Source organism: Phytophthora sojae, assembly GCF_000149755.1.
Source record: "Phytophthora sojae unplaced genomic scaffold PHYSOscaffold_10, whole genome shotgun sequence".
In the NCBI taxonomy this organism is placed as follows: Eukaryota; Oomycota; class Peronosporomycetes; order Peronosporales; family Peronosporaceae; genus Phytophthora; species Phytophthora sojae.
In genome coordinates this window covers 2,175,373-2,194,241 of record NW_009258124.1, presented here as the reverse complement: position 1 = coordinate 2,194,241, position 18,869 = coordinate 2,175,373, and the positions used below count along the sequence as shown (strand labels likewise).

Below are 18,869 nucleotides of genomic sequence, written 5' to 3'. Positions count from 1 at the left end.
ACAAGAAAACAAACACTACCGAGCAGCAGCACGAAGACGTTGAGCAGTCGCAGCCAAAGCGCGCGCGCAAACGTGCCTCCAAAGCGCTATCGACAGTGGTTCGCTGCTGTACCACGCATGTACGAATCAACAACCGTTAGCAAAGCCATCCTTCACGAGTCACGACACGCAGTTGCATTCATGATGCTCTGCTTACCTTCTGGGTTCAAGCTGGATCCGGCCTCGCCAGCGTACAAGGCGGAGGTTCACGCTGTTGGAGTCGAAGCCGAGAAGAAGACCCTTGAATACTTGGCTGCACAAGGCTCACAGGCTGTAGCCGTTGCCTCGGTCGTCAAAGCCATGCGTGCGCTTCACAAAGCAGGCCACCTTTCCGTCCTCCTTGACCAGTTTCGCGAGCGCTACTATGAAGGCGAAGTCGTCGACCCGACACCCAATTCTGCCCTTCCGCCATTCCTGCGCTTCACCTAAATGCACACGCAGCACACTAAACAGTCAATAAGATACACAATACGTACAACAGGAGTAGCACACACTCTCTTAGCCGACCTGTCCAAAAAGCAAAAACACATAATACTTGATGCCCATGTCGGGGTTTGAACCCGATCATCCAGGCCCGAAGGCCTGGCGCTCAACCTCACGAGCTCCATGGGCGCGGGTAAGTCGCATCCATCAACAGCACCATACTCGTCCAAACCCTCGGCCACTTGAGCCACACGCCACGAGAGCGCACAGGCGCAACCCAACACACGTCCCAGCAGCGCACATAGCCCAGCAGCAAATGGCCCGGCGTCAGTAGCACACACGGCCCAGCAGCACACACACGGCCCAGCAGCACACACGGCCCAGCAGCACACACGGCCCAGCAGCACACACGGCCCAGCAGCACACACGGCCCAGCAGCACACGCAGCCCAGCAGCGCAGACGGCCCAGCAGCAAGCGGCCCAGCAGCACACACGGCCCAGCGGCCAGCAGCGCCTGTGTACAGGCAGAGACAACAGCAGCACAGTCAGCACAGGTAGCACAAGCAGTGTTGCACGACTCGCAGCACTAACCTGGAAGCTTCTGGACTGTTGGCCGAGAATCCAACCGGCGGTCGTGAGGTTAAATATCAGCTGAACAAAAACCCTAATACCGTTGCTAGACCGGTTTTGGTTGGAAGCAGTCCAACCCCGTTGGAATTTTGACGGTATGGAAGCCAAAACGGACGGCATTCTGCGTGCAAAGCACAATAACGTTGACAATTAATTTCATCTGAAGCTGATCTTAACTCACTGATCAATTAATTGCTAGTGGAGGCATAGTGAAGTCAAGTGAATCAGAAGCATAAATACTTTTATTCTCAGGTTTCGTCTACAAAATGGCAAAATATGGTGAGCTTCTATCGTCGCGGTCTCGAGGGTGGTGCCGGCACTCAACACGTCCCAGCGCTCCCCACTCACAGCTCGTGGCGCTCGAGGATCACAAACGAGTCCTCTAGATTGGCGTTGGCGCGGACGCTGCCGACGGCGCGAACGGGGGTCGCGCGCGGAAGCGGTGGGCGCTCGAGCCGCATGGATGCGCTCATCTCGTCGGCCTGCTCCGCCCACCGAGAAGAGATGAAGTACGTCGAGCTGGCGTTTGCGGGGACTGCCGGCAGTCCTGCTCCTGTCTGCAGCTCCAGCATCACATAGTCGCTTGGGATCTGTGCTGCGTCGGCCTCCACGACTGTCGCCACGGGGATGTCGCTCTCGTCCACCTGCTCTTCGTCCCCCTGTTGCTGCTGCTGCTCTGCATGGCTGTCATCACCCACCTGCTTGGCTGCGGGCAGCAAGTCGCCGACCGCTTCCACCGCCACGGGAACGCCTGCTCTCTGCTTCCTCTCGTCTTCTTCCTTCTGCTCCTGTTGCTGCTGCTGTTCCCCTTTCTTCGTGCTCCTCCTCGTGTAGTCCCTCTCCTCCACGAAGAACGCGCTCTGACTCAGCGCCTTCTTCGGCTTCTCCAGACTGCCGGAGCTTGCTCCGCCCCACCGCATGCTGTCATCCTTGCGGTAGTTGAACATGGAGCGACTCATCTGCTCGTACAAACTCTCGCTCGTCACCTGCGCCGCCGGGACCTCCACGGCCGTGGGCGCCACCAGCCCGTCCACCGACAGCGTCGGGAACACGAGGCTCATGGGCTCCACGGGCTCCGGAGACACGTTTGGGTTCACTTCGGGCCGCACGTGGATGCGCTTCTGACCGCGCACCTTCTCCACGTCGATCACGTGCAGCATCAGCGCCTTGTCCGGGCAGTCGAAGGTCTCCTGCAGTGCGCGCTGTAGCACCGTGTTGCTGCTCACCGACACGTAGCGCCGCTCGCCAGCCTCGTCGCCGGGGACCTGAAGCAGCAGCGCAATGCGCATCTCGTCGCCCACGCGGTCGCGCGCCAGGCGCCGCAGGAACGTGAGCCCCGCGGCGAAGAGGTACCAGGCGTCCACAGGCACGGGCTCCGCGCGCGTCTGCTCCGGGAACGTCACGAAGCAGGACGAGCGCACGACGTCCGCGCTGGCCGGCCCGCCCCCCATGTCTATAAGTCGAGTATTGGCGAATGCCGCTTCGGAAGCTGGCCTTCTTCCGACCTCATTATAGCAGGAATTGGTACAGTGTACCACTGCGCGAAATTTTGGCCTGTCTCTTCATCAGATCTCGTAGGTTGGTGGAGTGACACGCACCGATACATTTTCTATTTGAAAAATCTGAGAAATGTGAGATACATAATTCGAAAACGAGAGGAATTTTATATTAACAGGAGACAGTATAAGGAGAAGTTTTCTTTTAGAAGAATGTATGGAAGAGCAGGCTATTTTCGGTTTAGGAGCAGTTTGGGATGTGCGCTCAGGAGCAGTTTTCGAGTGACGAAACGCGCTGCTTCGCATCCGCACATTAGCGTCGTAAGCTGGGATTGCTGCACTCGGCGTAGTTCGTCTCGATTGTTTGTCGCTGCAGGGGTTTGTAGTTTATGGTCGCCTATTAGGCTGTACGTTTATTTGTAAGGACTCAGCAAGGACTCTGCCATAGAACACTTTTCGTCTTCTCTTCCACTCGGAAATTGAAGCCGCCATCCTCTCGGCTGCATGCACAAGATAAACGCCCTCCTTTCAGCAGCACGTAGTTTGCGAGCTGCATAAGCCAAACGAGCTTGTGTTGAGAACGAACCTTGTACCTAGCTGCACTAGACGGAACCGGAAGGCTGCATATATCCCAAGATCTTTACAAAGAAGCACAATTGCGTGAATCTATCTTTGCCAGCGTTGCTACAGTGTTGTGGCAACTTCTACAACCAAACACCCATATTATCAAGCAAGTTTTCAAGACCCGTATGCACATTCAAATGAATATGCCTACTTAGCTGTAAACTGAAGGCTCCAAAAAATAATCTCGATAATATTATTCTCGTGAAACAATGCAATTCTCGCACAGAAAACCCTGCCATGAGCTACATGCCACTTATGTCGGCCCACCTACAGCCATTGCAGCCGCCTGCAACGTCAAAACCTGCCAAGCCGACACTTCCAGCGCAGGCACCGTGCCCGCTGTCCCCCACAGTTGAAGAGCAATTCTATGTTTCGTACCCGATTTTGGCCCCGAACCGCGGCCGGACCGGTCAGCCGGACCGTGGACCGCCGAGGGCTAGGGCGGGTTTTGACTCGCGCCCCGTATACTTGACTCGATTTCGGTATGCCAGGAGCCTCCTACCCATTCATTTGGCAGCGCAGGGGCTGCGCCTCGCTGGCTCGGGCCGCACTCTTCGCTCGAATTCATCCTCGGAAACTCTCTCAACATGGCGGAAGTTGCAACTGAAGTGAAGCTTTTCAACAAGTGGTAGGTAGCAGCTTTCTCTCGCGCGCATCATGGCGGCGCGCAGACAGACAGGTGCGCCGCGTCGCGGCGCGTCGAGCCGTACCGGTCTCAACCGCAGGCGCCCAGCGGCGCACCCAAAACAATGAAATCACACAGCAGAGCAGCCCAGCTCTAAAGAATCAGCGCGCCGCCTGACGATTAATAGGCTAGTATCACCCAAGCAGCAGCAGCTAATACAGGTGTGCTTCGAAACAGGTCGTACGATGACATCAGCGTCGCGGCGGACATCTCCCTGGAGGACTACATTGCCGTAAAGGGAAAGGCCGCCACGTTCCTGCCGCACACGGCTCAGCGCTACCAGAAGAAGCGCTTCCGCAAGGCGCAGTGCCCCATTACGGAGCGCCTGGTGAACGCGCTCATGCGCAAGGGCCGCAACTCGGGCAAGAAGCTCAAGGCCACGCGCATCGTCAAGCACACGCTTGAGATCATCCACCTGCTGACGGACCGCAACCCGCTGCAGGTCGTGGTGGAGGCCGTCATCAAGTCGGGCCCGCGTGAGGACTCGACCCGCGTCGGCTCGGCCGGTGTGGTGCGTCGCCAGGGCGTGGATGTGTCGCCCTTCCGCCGCGTGAACCAGGCCCTGTACCTGATCGCCACGGGCGCCCGCGAGGCCTCGTTCCGCAACGTCAAGACCATCGCCGAGTGCCTGGCCGACGAGCTGATCAACGCCTCCAAGGGCTCGTCCAACAGTTACGCTATTAAGAAGAAGGACGAAATCGAGCGTGTGGCCAAGGCCAACAGATAAGCGGATTGCGCGTGGTCGTTGCGCGAGGGGAGTCTGGATGCAAGTTCAGGCCTAGCAGGGGTGGAGACGAGCAGGGAGACGCAAAGCGGCAAAACAGCTACAGGATCGCGGACAGTGGAGCAGGGAGTGGTCAGCCACTTTTTGGTCGATATTCTCTCTTCTTTGGAGGGATGCTGGCGCGCGGTTCTGTTGGCTGCGTGGAGTGTTGTGGCATGCTCGCTTCCGGTATTTTACGTACGACTTCTGCCGCCCTCGGCGACAACATGGCGAACCGATTAAGGACCGACTTCCGTTTATTCTGCTTGATTGGGTTGGAATAAAATGTGATACACCGAGTTGTTGAGAGCACCAAAGCCCGCGTTTGAGAGATGTTGTTTGCTAGCATTAGACTTGGGGGGAGAATAACGACAAGTGTGTGGATGTTGTATTGCAGGTTGAAGGTCAGTCGAGGACGCCTTCCAGGTCGACGTCGGTCTTGCCAGCGCGGAGCTGCTTGATGATGGCCTTGAGGCGGTTCATCTGCTCGCTCTCGGAGTTCTTGTTGGCGTTGTTGGTGATGAGCTTGACGCGCGACGCGTACGTGAGTGAGGTGACGGTCTCTTCCTGCGGATTGACAAGCACGCAGAAGAGGGGTAAGTGTCGGGAGTGATCGACATCCTGTTGCTGTTGCTGTGTGTAGCCATTCAAGACAAAGCCAAGACGTGTACCTGGTTGTAGTCGGCCGGAGAGATGTTGACAAACATGAGCTACCAACAGCGAAGTGCCAAGACACGAAGGATCAGCCCTCAAGACAAGAACATTGGTATGAAGCAGAAGAAGTATGACGCACCGTTTTGGCATTGCCGCCGAGGGAGTCCTGCATCAGCTGCGTCAACTGTAATCGCGGACAAGCAAAGGTGAGACCTCATGTGCGATCTAAGCCATGGAGAAGTGGACTGGTTGGTACAGTACCTTGTTGTTGCGGTACGGGATGAACTTCTCGTTTGTTGACAGCGCCGAGATGACGTCGCCCAGAGCTGTGAGGACAAGAATGACACGTGAGAGAAGTCCAAGTCATCTTTTGGCCAGCAAATGCTTACCGCTGAGGCTCTTGTTGATGGCTTGAGCCTCCTTCAGACGTTCAGCCGTGGCTCCTGTTTTGCCTGCACGCTCCGAACCAGCAAGATCGACAAGACTGAGCTTGCCGATGGTCGTGGCCTTGGTGGTTTTGTTGTAGCTCTCGACGAGCAGCGAGAAAATGGAGTGGCTGCGGCTGCTCTCGGCGTTCATCTTGGTGGCGCCGACCTGCCGCTTCTTGTTGGCGGCCTCGAAGAGCCTCAAGGTCTGCTCGGGCGACGTGCACTTCTTGAGCGTGGCGTTCTGGACGACGACCATGCCCTTGTCGTTCTTCTTGATCTCCAGCTTGATGTCGTGCGCTCCGCCGCCCTCCATGAGGTGGAACAAGTCGATGAGCGAGTCGTTGTAGAGCTCCAGCATCGTGGCCTGGAAGCTCACAGTGAAGTTGGCCTTCCCCTCTTCGGCCAGCGCGAAGAGATGGTGAATAGCTCGAGGGCTGAGTCCCGGGTCGCCCTCACTACCCGTCATTGTGAAGGTTTTACCTGATCCGGTCTGGCCGTACGCGAAGATGCAGACGTTGTAGCCGTCCACAGCGCTCTGGAGGAGGTTTTTCGTGTCCTCGAACACCTGGACCTGCGTGCTGGCCGGTGAGAAGACCTGATCGTAGGCGAAAGTCTTCGCGGCTCGGTTGCCGCCGCTCACCTCGAGCGAGAACTCGTCGATGAACTTGACGCACGGAGCGCAGCCTCGTTCGTTCTCCGAGCCGCTCATGGGGCGACAGCGAGCGTACACGCGGATTTTGCCTTTCATGTCTTCGATCTGGTTGTAGTACTTCTTGCGCAGTGCCTGCTCCTCGCGGTAGCTCGTCTCCAGCGTCGCGTACTGCGCTTTGGCTTCGCGGAGTTCGTTATTAAGTGGTGCTACCAGTGCTGCTTGCTCGCGCAGTTGAGTCACTTCCGTCTCGAGTTGTCCGAGCTGCTTGGCCTTGCCACCAGCGACGCCGAGCTCCTTCTGCAGAGCTGCAGTCTGCTCTTGCAGCTCCTGCGAGGTCTTCTGAGCAGCTTGAAGCTGTTGAGTGAGCGCGGTGATCTCCTTCTTGGCGGCCTTTTCGTTGTCTTCGAATGTCTTCTTGTGCTTCTTCTCCATGTCCGCTACACGGCGGTCTGACGCTGCGCTGCTGCCTCCTCCAGCATTGCCACTTCCACTCCCACCGCCGCCACCGTTGGCTAGCTGCGTCTCCGCTTTGGCGAGGGCAGCTTCAAGCTGGGAGATTTTGACGCGGTCAGCTTTGGCTTTCGCCTCAAGTGCTCGGAGCTTTTGCTTGGCGTCTTCCAAAGCTTTACCCCCTCCTGCAGTTGATACCGGGGCCGAATTTTGAGGTGGAGAGCTCTTCTTCTTGTGAGCTTTCTTGTCTTCATCGCGCTGTTCGGCCTTCTTCTGCTTCTTCTCGAGCATTTGCCGTCTTTTCATTGCGGCGGCTGCTGCCTTTGCCTCCTTTCGAGCCTTACGCTCAGCCAGTCGAGCTGCTGCCTGCTCTTCTCGAGCTCCCAGCCACTGCTCACAGCTATCACGGACTGCATCGAGCTGCTTGCGAAGTGTTTGCGGACCACGCGCAGGTGGAAGACGAGCAGACTCGGCCAAGACACGCTTTAGGAGGGAACTCTCTTGCCGTCGCTGCTTGTCGTGAAGCGCCTGCAGCTCTGCGATGCATTTTTCGGCGCATTTCGCGTACGTTTGGTAGCATTTGGCTTTGTCACCACGATTGAACTGCGCTTTGCCCCGTGCGACGGCGTCGCTGATCAACTGGACGAGATGAAGGGACCGTGCGGCGTCCTCTTTGACGTCGGGGCTTTCGTCCTCTTCTGGTTCCTCCTTGTCATCCTCTTCAAGACTCTGGTCCGCTGATTCATCTTCATCGTCCTTTGCTTCAGCTGTAGCAGCAACTTCAAACTCCTCTTCGCCGTAGTCATCGTTCTGTTCCTGGTGATCATCAGGATCTTTTGCTTCAGAGTTTGGTTTAACTTCATCCTCGATGTCACCGCTCGTTTCAATCTCACTGCGAGATTTCGCTTCACTGTGTGGGTGTAGCTCGCTGTCCGCTTCTGAGAGCTCGAGGTGGAGTCGCAGTTGTTCGATCTCCGATTCAAGTCGGGCTTTCTCGGTGCGACGCTCGTCAATCTCTCGAGATAAACCAGCAATCTCCTCCTGAAGTGCTTGTCGCTGCTGCTGCAGTTGACGATCGAGCTCTTCCTTTAGGTTTTGATCCACAGTTTTGACGTCATTTGCTTGATCTGCCACTTGTGCAGTGTCAGACCTCGACACTGACTTTTGCATCGCGTGCTCATTCCGAACACCATCCTGTCTAACGGAAGCCTTGTCAGATGGGCTTTCTTGAGACTTTGCGCCGATGACTTCTTTTGCCAGTTCAACCTTCTCAGTATTCGGCTCGTCAAGGTTTTGTTGCGAGGAGTTAGTGGTCGCTAATTGGGAGCGAAGTTCTAGTAGCTCCTTCTCCAAGGCAGCATCAGCGTCATCTTGAAAGTCGGTCGTGGTAGCGTCGGTGCCGCTGTCTCTGGTTAAGGTTCTCGCTTCAGTGCTGGCATCGGTGGTCGAGATACTAACCTCTGTGCTGACATCCGTGGTCGAGGTGATAGCTTCTGTACTTGCATCTTTGGTCAAGATTATCGCAGAGGATGGTCGTGAATCTGACTGGGAAGCTGGTCGTGAGCTCTTCTCCGCTGTGGTACTCCGGCTACTCTCATCAAGGTCAAAGGGGCTTGTTTCATCTCCCACACGCTCTTCGGCAACGCGTCCGGTTCGAACGGACTTTACAACTGCAGCTCCAAGTGCTGACCATCGACTTGACGCGTCAATTCGGAGAGCTAAATCGTGGTGTTGCTGCTTCAGCGTCAGTACAAGTTGCTTCTGAGAGCTGAAAGCCTTTTCAGCCTCTTTGAAGGCCAGATACTTATCCTTCACCTGCGCTTTGTCCTCAATGGTCGGTTCTCGGCCGTATTGCTGCTGGAATGATGAAAGCCAGGCCTTGACGCCATTTTTCGCAGTCTTCTTGGCTTTTGTCAGAGCTTCGAGCTTCTCTTTCGCCTCATGGAGTGTAACTTTCGAGCGTATTAACGCTGTACTCCGCTCACGAGCGACTTCAACTTCGCTCTCGTACTTGGTCTTGTCCAGTGGGAGCGTGGGGACTTCAGCACCATCAACACCAGTGACCTCACATACAGTCTCTGCTGTTTTCGCTTCTTCTTTCGACTCTTTCTCGAAGTCCTCCGTTTGTGTGGGGGTATCTGACGTTGTAGGTGGGGCTTTTGTTGGTGTACCCTCTATCGTCACCACAACAGCGTGGACTAGCATCTCCACCGTCTCTCGAACTGCTTGAGCCTCGATGAAGTCGAACCGATCTCGAGCGGCTTTTAACCTTCGCTCGAGTATTTGTTCACGAGATCCTGCGGCTTTGGCCTTCGCTTCGAGGTCACGAAGCCTATCCTGGAGTTGTGCAGCGCGTTGTGCCTCAACAATCTGTTGTTTGCTGTCGACAACACTATCAATCAGTGAGTAAACGAAGCGCTGGACGTCCAAATTCGCCGCAAAATGTCTTCGAAGCTTGGCCGCGTTTTCCAAGAAGGCATGGTGTTGGCTCTCCATACCCAAACGAGCGTTGCAAAGCTGCTCGTCCACGCGCATCCCTTGACTATGCGCGTCTTCGATGCACATCTGTAACTCGTCACGAATTTGCCGCTGTGCTTGCTGGCCTGTACACGCTGCCACTCGAGACACACGTGCTATTTCGTCCAGAGCCACCTTCTGTTCCTTGGCGAACTCGTCTTCGTGAGCTTGCAGCGCGCGTTCAAACTCGCACCGCCAGGCTTCATGAGCTCTCAAGTGTCGAAGACGTAGACTCTCTTGCTCATCAAGCAGCATTTTCTTCTCCTTCGCGTGGAGCTCTTCCCGCTGAGCGCCAGCCTTTTCCAGTGCAATATATTGCTCTCGTGACTCCTTCAACTTCGACTCGGCTCGATCTTTAAGCGCTCGGACGCGCGCTTCATGCCGCTCGCGAGTGTCTTTCTCGATCCCGCGGTAGTGCTCTAGAATTTCGTTCAGTTTCTCGACCTGCTCGGCTTTCATCGCGTGCATATCTGCCACAACTTTGCTCAGTTGAGCTCGTGCTAGCGCCACGGGGATATAGCTTTCTTCACGCTCTTGCATCGGCGCTGGAGGCAACGTGCCGAGTTCCAGTACTTTGCCAGCATGGAAATCCGTCGTAAGCGGCAGTGGCGCTACTTGGACGAGATTCGGGGCCGGGAGCATGCCGTTGTTGCGAGGATGCTGAAGAATTTGATGTGGAATGGCTGTACTCGCTGTTGAATCGATTCCTGGTAAACCGGAACTTGGGTCCGACATCATGAACTCAACTTACGCTACTTGAAGCGTTAATGTCGATCAGTAGGAACGCTCGGATCTGGCTGCATGAGCTGCTAAGGCAATCATGCAGCCGTCGATGAAAGCTCGAGCGAGAAATACTGAACATCAAGCTCGTTTGAAACGGACCTGGCTAAATCGGACGCATTTCAAGATAGCTAAGCTCATCGAGCAAAGCATCGAGACCCGGAAGTACTGCACCGCGCTGTCCGTAGTGCGTTTAGGTGGATTGACTTCGAGATCGCGATTAAACGCCGAGCTCGACCGGGTTATGGATGGTGTAGCTGCCTTATGCTACTAGCACCGAACAATTCCGGATGAATCACGTGCGTATCTTTCTGTTCGCGCACCGAATTCAACTTCAACATGCACAGACGATGAGTGACCAATTCAAGTCCACAGGTTCATACGTTAAATCTATTATCTACTGTCCTTCCTTACTCGTAGGGTTCGTCCTCAAGGTACATGGTGCTGTGTGAACGTTTGGAGCCTTCGTGGTGACGGTCCTCCGGTTCCTGCTCCTGCTGCAGGTGAGGGAACCGCAGCAGCGGCGTGAGCAGAGCGCAGGCCAAAATGATGATGCCCGTGTAGAGCAGCCCCGTGCTGTAGCCGGTGGTGCTACGGAAGATGATGCCGTAGATCACGCCGCCCAGGTTGCCACCGGCACCGACCAAGCCGTTGACGGTGCCGGTGTGCTGCTCGTTCAGATACGGCACGATGCCGTACGTGGACCCGCCCGTGGCCTGTGCGGCAATGGCCACAAGCACATACAGCGCTATGCAGGAGCCGAGCGAGTCCAATTGACTCAGAGTGATCACCAGTGCGCCCAAGATACAGAGCAGCGTGAACTGCACGCACTGCCGGCCACGCATGCCCAGTCGGCGGTTTACTGCGTCGGAGGCCAGGCCGCCCAGAGCGCGAGCGAACATGTTCATGAGGCCAAAGGACGACGCCACTGTCGCGGCGTTCGTCTTGGACAGCAAGTAGCACAGGGTACCACCGGTGGGGGTACAGCCCTTCTTAGTGAACTGCGTGTAGAAGTAGAGCGCGCCCATGTTGTTGAGCTGTAGCTCAGTGCCGAAACACGCGGCGTACTGCGCGATCATGACCAGGACATTCAGGTCTGTTAGCACGATCTTGAAGGACTGCAGCATGCTCATAGGCTTGGGCTGTTCACCTGCAGCAGTCTGCGTCATGGGGAGGACACTGGAGCTGGCGCTGATGCTGATGCGAGCAGGAGCGGCCCGGCCACTCTGCTCTGCTTGACGCTTGGTGTTCATGAGCTCCTGGAAGTCGCCCGTCGGACAGCTATCAACGGTGAAGCGGATCACAGTGCCCATGATAATCATCAGCACGGCAGGCAGGGCGATGGTGATTCGCCAGCCCAGGTCGTCCGAGACGTGGCCGCCCAAAGTGATGGCCTCGTACACGAACGGCAGCACCAGGAAGGCGAAGCCGATACCAGACAAGCCCAGTCCGCCGGTGATGGCGTTGGCCGTGCCGGCCACATTGCGGGCGAAGGTGATGGTGGTCCAGTACTGACTGGAGACGAAGACGCAGCCCACCAGGCCGATGAAGAACCGCACGATGAGCAGACTCGTGGTCGAGTTGACGAATGCAGCGCAGATGATGGGGATGGCTCCGAACCAGAGCACTGAGCTCTGCACTACCTGCGGGCCATACCGATCAAGCAGCGGGCCGGACGCAATGCGGGAGAAGATGGTGCTGGCTGTACTCGCAATATCCGAGTTGAGCACCTCTCCGTCCGTGAGTCCGAGCTGCGTCTTGATCACCGGCATGAGCGGTGGGATGGCGTACCAGCCGATGAAGCCCATGATGCCCGACATCCACGACAGGTAGAAGATGCGCATGTGCGGCCGCAGCATGCTGGACGGCTTGATGGCCGTGGCCCGGTCGAACTGCTTGTGGTCCACCGGCAGGTCGTACGACTTGGCCGGCACCACCTCGGGCTCGTCGATCTGGAAGTACGCGCTGTGCGGCGTCTGCGCGGGCGACGGCAGGCCGCTTTGTCGCGAGGAGAGCTCGCGTGCCCGAGGCGTCAATTGGAGCGAGCTCAGGGACACATGCCGGGACTGCGGGAGCTGGTAGGGCGACGCCTTGTCGGCAGCTTGAGGGGCCATGGCCGTGGACTAGTGGCTCGGTGTGTGTGGGGTGGGCACCGTGAGGCAAGTAGCAGAATGACCTCAAGTCACTGGAGACTTGGGCCATCGGCTTTCCGCGCCGTCCGCGGCTCGGGCCGTTTGGATCCGGACTGCACGTGGCCGCGGCCGGCCGCTTCGCATGCAGTCTTGAGGCCGAGCGCCATACAAAGAGCAAGGCAAAAGAGCAGCAACGTTGCCTACGTGAACGCGCCGGGATGAGACCGCCGACATAATGCCTCGTCACTTGCCGTTTCTGAACCAATCAACGGGTCAGACAGGCTCAAGCTTATGCGCACGCGCCGGTAGACCGCCGAACGCTTATGCCGGTGGCGGCAGACGCCCGAATCTTCGCGCTGATTGGCTAAAGGGCTTGCGTTCCGGTTGTTGCGTGGAGGTATAGCACGTCGCAGGTTGCCGGTGATCTGCTTGGCCAATCGCTCGGACTCGAGGCTCTCGCAGTTCCCGTGCAATTCTCCACAGCGATACACTGCAGTTTTGGCACAATGTACTGTATTTCCATTGCACGCTGGCGCTTGGCGAGGGCGATATAGTTGCTTGCTCCGGGGTGCATGTCGTTGCAATTGCAAAGATAAGCAGTGCGTTCTGCTTGGCGTGCAGGCTCGTGGTGCTGTACGAGGCGTTTAACACCACCAGCAAAACGGCCAATGGCGCGAGTTGTGTGTTACTGGAAGATCGATACCAGTACAGTATATCATTCCGGTAGTCAGACTTGCGGACAGATTGCTGGAAGTTCGCAAAGCTTCTCTATAATTCTTGCCGGAAGATCGCCGCTCACGAGCGAGATCGTTGGTTTCCCTGCATCTTCGCGTGCCATTGCGCGGCCAGTTGGGCCGGCGCTTCAACTCGATGGAGCAGCGCCAAGTGGTCGCGACGAATTACCTTCATCCTGGGCGATCGAGATACATGCATCCATTCAGCGCCGAATTATTTTACAATGACCTAGCACAAACGCACCGCTGGACGAGCGAGGCCACTTCACTCTGAGCATCTAGCTTTGCGCTTTCTTGCTCCCGACAGTTTTTCTGCAGTGCCTGGAGATCTCTGTTCAAGACGAATGTTCGTCAGTATTACTAAGTAGTAGTAGGAATTAGCTCTATCAACACGCAACAGCAACAGCAACTTCCAGTACCGGTGAGCAATTTGAAGCGCGTGTTCCTTGCTTGTCCGAGACTCTTTTTCCTCTGTATCATAGTAAACGAAAACCATTTCAGTCGATTTACAAGACCTGTTAAAGCCACAGCAGACTGTTGCTTACCGTTAAGCTGTGTCTTGAGCTGTTGTGTTTCTTCTTCCAGTGCCTTCGTGTGTGACTTCGTTTCCTGAGGCGGAAATTCAGCAAAAATATTATCTTTATGCTGTCCAGAACGAGATAGCAACGGCAACTCCACTGACGTCGAGAAACGTCGACAACTTCTGCAGCCTGGCTTCGGCTTTTTCTCGCTGGGATTTCTCGCTTTCCCACTCGATGCGCAGCCGCGAGAGAGTTTGGTTCAAATGGCGGAGCTCGAGGTCCATTTTACGGAACTCGTCCGCTTTTCTCTTCTCCAGCGCGTCGCGGTGTTCCTACCATCCATGCTGCCTAGTTAGTACAGTGTTTCTCAAAGCTATTTGTTAGACTCCATAACGCACCTGGGTGGTCTTCCAGCCATCTCTATCAAGCTGATACTGTTGATGCAGGCGGTCACGTTCTTGCGTCACGGACTGCCTTGAAATCGCTTCCAACTTTATCAAATGCAGCCAAAAGGTCAGGCAGAATTTGATAGAGCATTTCCAATACGGGCCGCGCATACTTGAACTTGGCCCTGCAACGTCGATACTTGGCTTCGAGCATCTTCAAGTTCGCTCGACATGCGCTCCAAGCTGTACAAACGCACAGAAAGGTCAGCATAATTATCGGTCCTTTTGCTGAAAGGATGGCGCAACTTACGCTTGGGTTTTCTGCTGATCCTCTAATAGTAGCCGCTTGCTCGCTCCCTGCTCGTTTTCCAGCTCTGTCTGAAGGCGCTCGCAGTCTCGCTCGACCATGGCCTGCAACACAATTTGTTGTCAAGATATTGCCATATTTTTTTCTAGCGACAGCACTGCTCCGTTACCACTCGTGCTTGTAGTTTTGAGTTCTGCTCGCGAGGACATGTTAGTATACAACAATATGGAATGAATTCACAGCAGCTTGTTGCCCCACCTGTTCCTGCATTTCCTCCGCGAAGCGAAAAGCTTGCTCTCGCTCCATTTCAAGTGCTTTGAGCTGTTCTTCTCGCTGACGGCGAACTTCCGCCATCTCTTCAATAAGTTGCGCTTGATCCTGCTTTGTTTGCTGCAATGCCTTGAATTTATCTTCGTGTTCGCTGCAGAGGCCAGTCAGGTACGTCATCGAAAGAAAATCAACATGGTGACCCCGCTAAATAGCGGCATGCTGCACTCAATTCGTACCGGATCCACACAATGAGCGATTGATACTCGTCCTGGGCAAGTTTTAGTCGCCCAAGCAGCTCAGTTTTCTCTTTCTGACGAGAACGACAACAATCCAATCTTAAGTGACCAATACATTGGAAGCTTCATTCTCCATCCCACCTCTTGTTCGTCAAAACGGCGCTCTCGGTCTGCCAAATCGCTGGTTACTGCGCGATATTTCGATTGATACTGAACCAGCTCCTCTTCAACTGCTTCTGACACCTCAGCGTGCTTTTTCTTCAGCTACAGCACCACAACATGGAACAAATAAGCTCATTACATAATGATACTTTGACCACTGCTTCAGTACCTCCTGGACGTAGATGGCCACCACGAGTGCCTGCTGGAAGAGCTCGTTCTTCGTGATCGAGAGTAGGAACTCCTTCACGTCTCCAAACTGCGAGCGTTGCAGCAGTTGGCGAACAATGAGCCCAGCGTTGGCCTCCGAGCTGTAGTTAGGAGCCTTCAGCCGCCCAGACTGCTTCGCACTCCGTGTCGACCGCTTGTCTCCGACTGGAGCTGGCGGCACAGTATTATCCACCACTCTCAATGACGGCGAGTCTTCACCCGTGCTGCTGCTCGCCGATCCGTTGCGTTTGACCACCTTCTTCTTCTTCGGTATCAGCGTCTTCACTCCATCCACGGCCAACGAATTGGGCTCCGTGGCCACATTCTCCTTCTCTCGGATCTGCTGCCGCCGACGCACGAGACTCGCTCGGTCCATTCCTTCAGCTCGGAGCCGTTACTGACAGTGAATACGAAGTCGTAGCGACCGACCATTCACTACCGTACCAACTCGATCTCCATGAAGATGGCGTCTGGGCTCCATTGTCGGCATTGTCGGCGTGTTCATGTGCGCCGTGTACCGTCTTTTAGTGACTGCGACAGTGCATTTTCCCGCCTGCAGCAAGAGAGGGAAGAAGCAAGCGGATGAGTTCATCACCGCCACGTGACTATGACAGCGACGGCCACCAGGACGACGACAGCACGCAGCCGACACCAGACGAAAGAGGTGCCGGAACGCAGAGCAAGACGAAGAAGCGGGGCTACCGGAAGGCATTGCACGCAGTCCGCAAAGTAATACGGCTACTAACCTTATCGCGGTGGTGGCCAAGGCCTGTCGACTGACTCAATTGGTGCTACAATTGTCAGGAGGAGATCGATCGACTGCGCGTCGAGATGGCGCAGCTGAAGCGGCAGATGCTGGAGCTGCAGCAGCGTGCAATCGCCCCCAAGCGTGGCGCCGAGGACAAGGAATTGTATACAAACGTGCTGCACAACGTCGCCAAGAGGCAGCAGAAGGCCTTCGTGGACATCCAGGCGGCCATGACTGGCTACGCGGCCAGCGCGACTCAGTCCGGGAGTCCTATCCAGCGGACGCTCGTCTTGCCCCGAGACGAAGCGTCTCGACGGAATACGCTGCGCTCGATGAAGGCCTTGAAGCTGCAGGACGCGCGCAACTTCTTGAGTCGGAGACTGTCGCACCTCAACCCGCTCAATGCCATGTCCGAGGAGCATCGGTTCGAGAATGACGACGGCGATTACTGGGCCGTCCGCCTGGTGGTGTCCCAGTTTGAGTCGGCTCAGAGCACCAAGCAGGTGTTCGATCTGGTCGTGTACTACCTGTCCAACAGCGAGATCAGCATCTCGGAGAAGGTGGGGCACCTCACAGTCCGAGAAGATGACGATAATGGCGAGGCGGGCATCATGCAGCACTACTTGTCGTCCTTGACGGGCAAAGGCGTCCGAATGGAATCCAACACCGTCATTTTCCACGAGTATTATGAAGCTGGGCCTGATAACCCCCAGAATTCCTACGGACTGATCGTCTCCGAGTTCGTGGACGAAGACGAGCGACATCCGTATCGCTCGAGTGAACGAGTTCGCAAGGATGTGAACGCCGTGATGGAGGTGCGGTCCTATACTCGGCGTCCTCGACGATTCGGGGTCTCTGGGCAAGAAGAAAGCCTAGACGAGGAGAAGGTGGTGGTGCTCACGCAATGGTCTCACTCTCGTCTACGCCGGCCCAGTTTCTCCGTGCGAAAGGATGGATGGCACGAGCTGCGTGAAAACATGGATCGCTGGAGCCAAAATATGCACAAGAACATCATGGAGACGCTGGAGCCTGCGATCCAAGGCCGTCTGTACTGAACGATGTTGAAGTTAACTGTAGCAGCCTACGTTCCCCTATCAAGGAGATGACTTGATGGGTGGAGTTCTTAGTACCACAGCGCCTTGTTCCAGTACACGCTCTTCTCGTTTGCCAGATCGTCGTCCGCGACCGTAATGGTGTCGTTGAACACGATCTCCACGCCATCACTGGACTCGTTGTACCGCGGCCAGTACGGCTTGTCGTCGGGCCAGGCCGAGTTCGGGTTGCTCGTGATCACGAAGCAGAGGAGGTATTTCTGCATTTGCCTCGCGACCGTCGCATTCACTGGGGACGTGATTGAGCTCGACAGGGCCGTCAACGCTGCGGCCTCCGAAGTCAGCGTCGCAGTCGAATCGTTGGTCGGGATTGAGAGCGTGTACGTGCTGTAAAAGTAGTGACTCTGGTCGGTGCCGTGCTTGGCCGGACTGATACCAACTTCAGCGTTCCAGGACTGGTTTCCAAGGGCATACGTCAGCCCCAAATTCTTCGAAGTCACTTGAGCCGATTGCTGCATGTCGTTGAAGCGCAGCCCCGCATTCGCGTAGTCCTCGGCCGGGTACAGCTCCAGCAGCTCTTCAATGGCGTCGTCGGCAATGGCAGGGAACAGCACTCGCAATGTTGTGACAATATCCGCCTCGCTTTCGACGCCGGTGTATGCCACGGTGTTGTATTCGTGCTGCTCATGAGTGAGCACGCACGGGCCGGAGAAGTTGAAGTGGCCTTGGTACACACTGGCCTCGTACGTGTTCGGAAGGATGAAGCCGTCGACGCGAGGCTGCAACGTGTACGAATACGCGTTCACGATTTCCGTCGTAGCGTTTGCTAGCGTACCGAATGGAACTTCCCGCATGCACGCCAAGTGGCCTCCCTCACAGCCGACAGCACTCGACACATTCTGCCAGAACTGCTCCGCTTGGTGGTGGCCCGCACTCGGGAGATAACCAGGAGACATGATGTACGCCTTCTGGAACAGCTGAGGCGCGTTGCCGCTGAAGCGAGTCATCTGCAACCCGATCTGCGAGCCACCAGCCGAAAAACCCACCGCCGTGACGTCGCTCGGGTTGCCTCTGAAGTTTTCAATGCACTTCTGCACCCACTCGAAAGCGTGCGTGGCGTCCCAGACAGCCAGGTTCGAAACACCGCCCTCGTGCTGGTCGGTGGCCACCCCCGTGAGCCCCAAGCGGTAGTTGTAGGCCACGTAGATGAAGTCCGTGGATAGCTCGAACAGACCCTCGGGCGTGTTCACCGACTTGGAACCGAGCTTGAACCGACCGCCGTAGTTGTACACCAGCACGGGAGGCTCCTCCCCACCGCGCCAACAGGGGCCCGCACATCCAGGAACAAACAGTCCTCCGATGACGCGCAGTCGACGTCAGTATCGGCGAGGTTTCCAGTTGATGTCTGCTTCAACGTCGGGCCATTGTGGTGCGGCGAAGCGCAGATCACCAACGGGAGCTTTGGCGTAACGGATGTTCTGGTACTTGTAGTACCCGGCGGTGGAGTTGCCTCCGACGGCCTGGACGGTCGAGTAAACAAGCATGACGGTGGACAGCGACGAGGAAACGCCACTACAGACGAAGACAGAGACGGCGATTGCAGCCACAGAAGCTAGACGCGGCAATACGCGCATGGTTGGGGTGAAAGGGGCCAGGTGATGCGAGGTGAGCGAATTCAAAAGTGATCAAGCTACATGTACCGTAGTCGACTAGCTCAATTGGTGCCCGGGTGGAGTTTAGTCGACTAGGAAATTCGGTAGGGTATCTCTTCTTGCTTGCGCGCTGGCTGATTTGCATCATAGTCTATCTCGTGATTCCTGGTGTTGTCATGCATTTCCGAAGAAATATATCTTTTCCTGCAGACTCAGCTGTGAGATATCACCGAAACTTGACAGTGATATCGACACGAGAAATTGATTCGGAGTGATTTCGGTTCGCGTGCGATGACTATCGAGGCTTAACCCCCTCAAGTT

The 18,869-nt window shown here is 56.0% G+C and overlaps 9 protein-coding genes across 9 annotated transcripts; 3 read left to right on the top strand and 6 right to left on the bottom strand.

Annotated features, from left to right (window-relative positions):
* Positions 1 to 93: 93 nt before the first annotated feature.
* On the top strand, positions 94 to 468 carry PHYSODRAFT_524723 (hypothetical protein; the record flags this gene model as incomplete). The annotated part of the gene is made up of 1 exon (XM_009537623.1): positions 94 to 468. A coding segment is annotated over one exon (375 nt), but the record flags the coding sequence as incomplete, so codon positions are not given.
* Positions 469 to 1,313: 845 nt separating this feature from the next.
* PHYSODRAFT_549883 (hypothetical protein) lies at positions 1,314 to 2,543 on the bottom strand (the record flags this gene model as incomplete). Its single annotated transcript, XM_009537622.1, has 1 exon — positions 1,314 to 2,543. The coding sequence occupies one exon, from the start codon at positions 2,541 to 2,543 to the stop codon at positions 1,437 to 1,439; it is 1,107 nt and encodes a 368-aa protein (XP_009535917.1). The 3' UTR covers positions 1,314 to 1,436.
* Positions 2,544 to 3,777: 1,234 nt separating this feature from the next.
* PHYSODRAFT_355955 (hypothetical protein) lies at positions 3,778 to 4,976 on the top strand. The gene is made up of 2 exons (XM_009537621.1): positions 3,778 to 3,840; positions 4,075 to 4,976. The coding sequence occupies exons 1-2, from the start codon at positions 3,800 to 3,802 to the stop codon at positions 4,622 to 4,624; spliced, it is 591 nt and encodes a 196-aa protein (XP_009535916.1). The 5' UTR covers positions 3,778 to 3,799; the 3' UTR covers positions 4,625 to 4,976.
* An 89-nt stretch (positions 4,977 to 5,065) lies between these two features.
* Positions 5,066 to 8,014, bottom strand: PHYSODRAFT_525084 (hypothetical protein; the record flags this gene model as incomplete). Its single annotated transcript, XM_009537620.1, has 6 exons — positions 5,066 to 5,227; positions 5,332 to 5,370; positions 5,454 to 5,498; positions 5,576 to 5,640; positions 5,704 to 6,843; positions 6,901 to 8,014. The coding sequence occupies 6 exons, from the start codon at positions 8,012 to 8,014 to the stop codon at positions 5,066 to 5,068; spliced, it is 2,565 nt and encodes an 854-aa protein (XP_009535915.1).
* A 743-nt stretch (positions 8,015 to 8,757) lies between these two features.
* PHYSODRAFT_318937 (hypothetical protein) lies at positions 8,758 to 9,901 on the bottom strand (the record flags this gene model as incomplete). Its single annotated transcript, XM_009537619.1, has 2 exons — positions 8,758 to 8,782; positions 8,826 to 9,901. 2 exons carry the CDS (start codon positions 9,899 to 9,901, stop codon positions 8,758 to 8,760), a joined length of 1,101 nt encoding a protein of 366 aa, XP_009535914.1.
* Positions 9,902 to 10,551: 650 nt separating this feature from the next.
* Positions 10,552 to 12,255, bottom strand: PHYSODRAFT_305977 (hypothetical protein; the record flags this gene model as incomplete). The annotated part of the gene is made up of 1 exon (XM_009537618.1): positions 10,552 to 12,255. The coding sequence occupies one exon, from the start codon at positions 12,253 to 12,255 to the stop codon at positions 10,552 to 10,554; it is 1,704 nt and encodes a 567-aa protein (XP_009535913.1).
* Positions 12,256 to 13,226: 971 nt separating this feature from the next.
* On the bottom strand, positions 13,227 to 14,322 carry PHYSODRAFT_524506 (hypothetical protein; the record flags this gene model as incomplete). Its single annotated transcript, XM_009537617.1, has 6 exons — positions 13,227 to 13,338; positions 13,427 to 13,476; positions 13,690 to 13,860; positions 13,927 to 14,019; positions 14,088 to 14,157; positions 14,225 to 14,322. 6 exons carry the CDS (start codon positions 14,320 to 14,322, stop codon positions 13,227 to 13,229), a joined length of 594 nt encoding a protein of 197 aa, XP_009535912.1.
* Positions 14,323 to 15,612: 1,290 nt separating this feature from the next.
* PHYSODRAFT_564962 (hypothetical protein) lies at positions 15,613 to 16,899 on the top strand (the record flags this gene model as incomplete). The annotated part of the gene is made up of 2 exons (XM_009537616.1): positions 15,613 to 16,659; positions 16,726 to 16,899. The coding sequence occupies exons 1-2, from the start codon at positions 15,928 to 15,930 to the stop codon at positions 16,897 to 16,899; spliced, it is 906 nt and encodes a 301-aa protein (XP_009535911.1). The 5' UTR covers positions 15,613 to 15,927.
* A 68-nt stretch (positions 16,900 to 16,967) lies between these two features.
* On the bottom strand, positions 16,968 to 18,530 carry PHYSODRAFT_249859 (hypothetical protein; the record flags this gene model as incomplete). The annotated part of the gene is made up of 2 exons (XM_009537615.1): positions 16,968 to 18,250; positions 18,347 to 18,530. 2 exons carry the CDS (start codon positions 18,528 to 18,530, stop codon positions 16,968 to 16,970), a joined length of 1,467 nt encoding a protein of 488 aa, XP_009535910.1.
* Positions 18,531 to 18,869: the final 339 nt, after the last annotated feature.

Bases quoted from the DNA above. Each gene is read 5' to 3' on its own strand.
- PHYSODRAFT_355955 (XM_009537621.1), top strand. From the start codon at position 3,800: ATGGCGGAAGTTGCAACTGAAGTGAAGCTTTTCAACAAGTG. The intron at 3,841-4,074 runs GTAGGTAGCAGC...GCTTCGAAACAG, and splicing joins GTGAAGCTTTTCAACAAGTG to GTCGTACGATGACATCAGCG.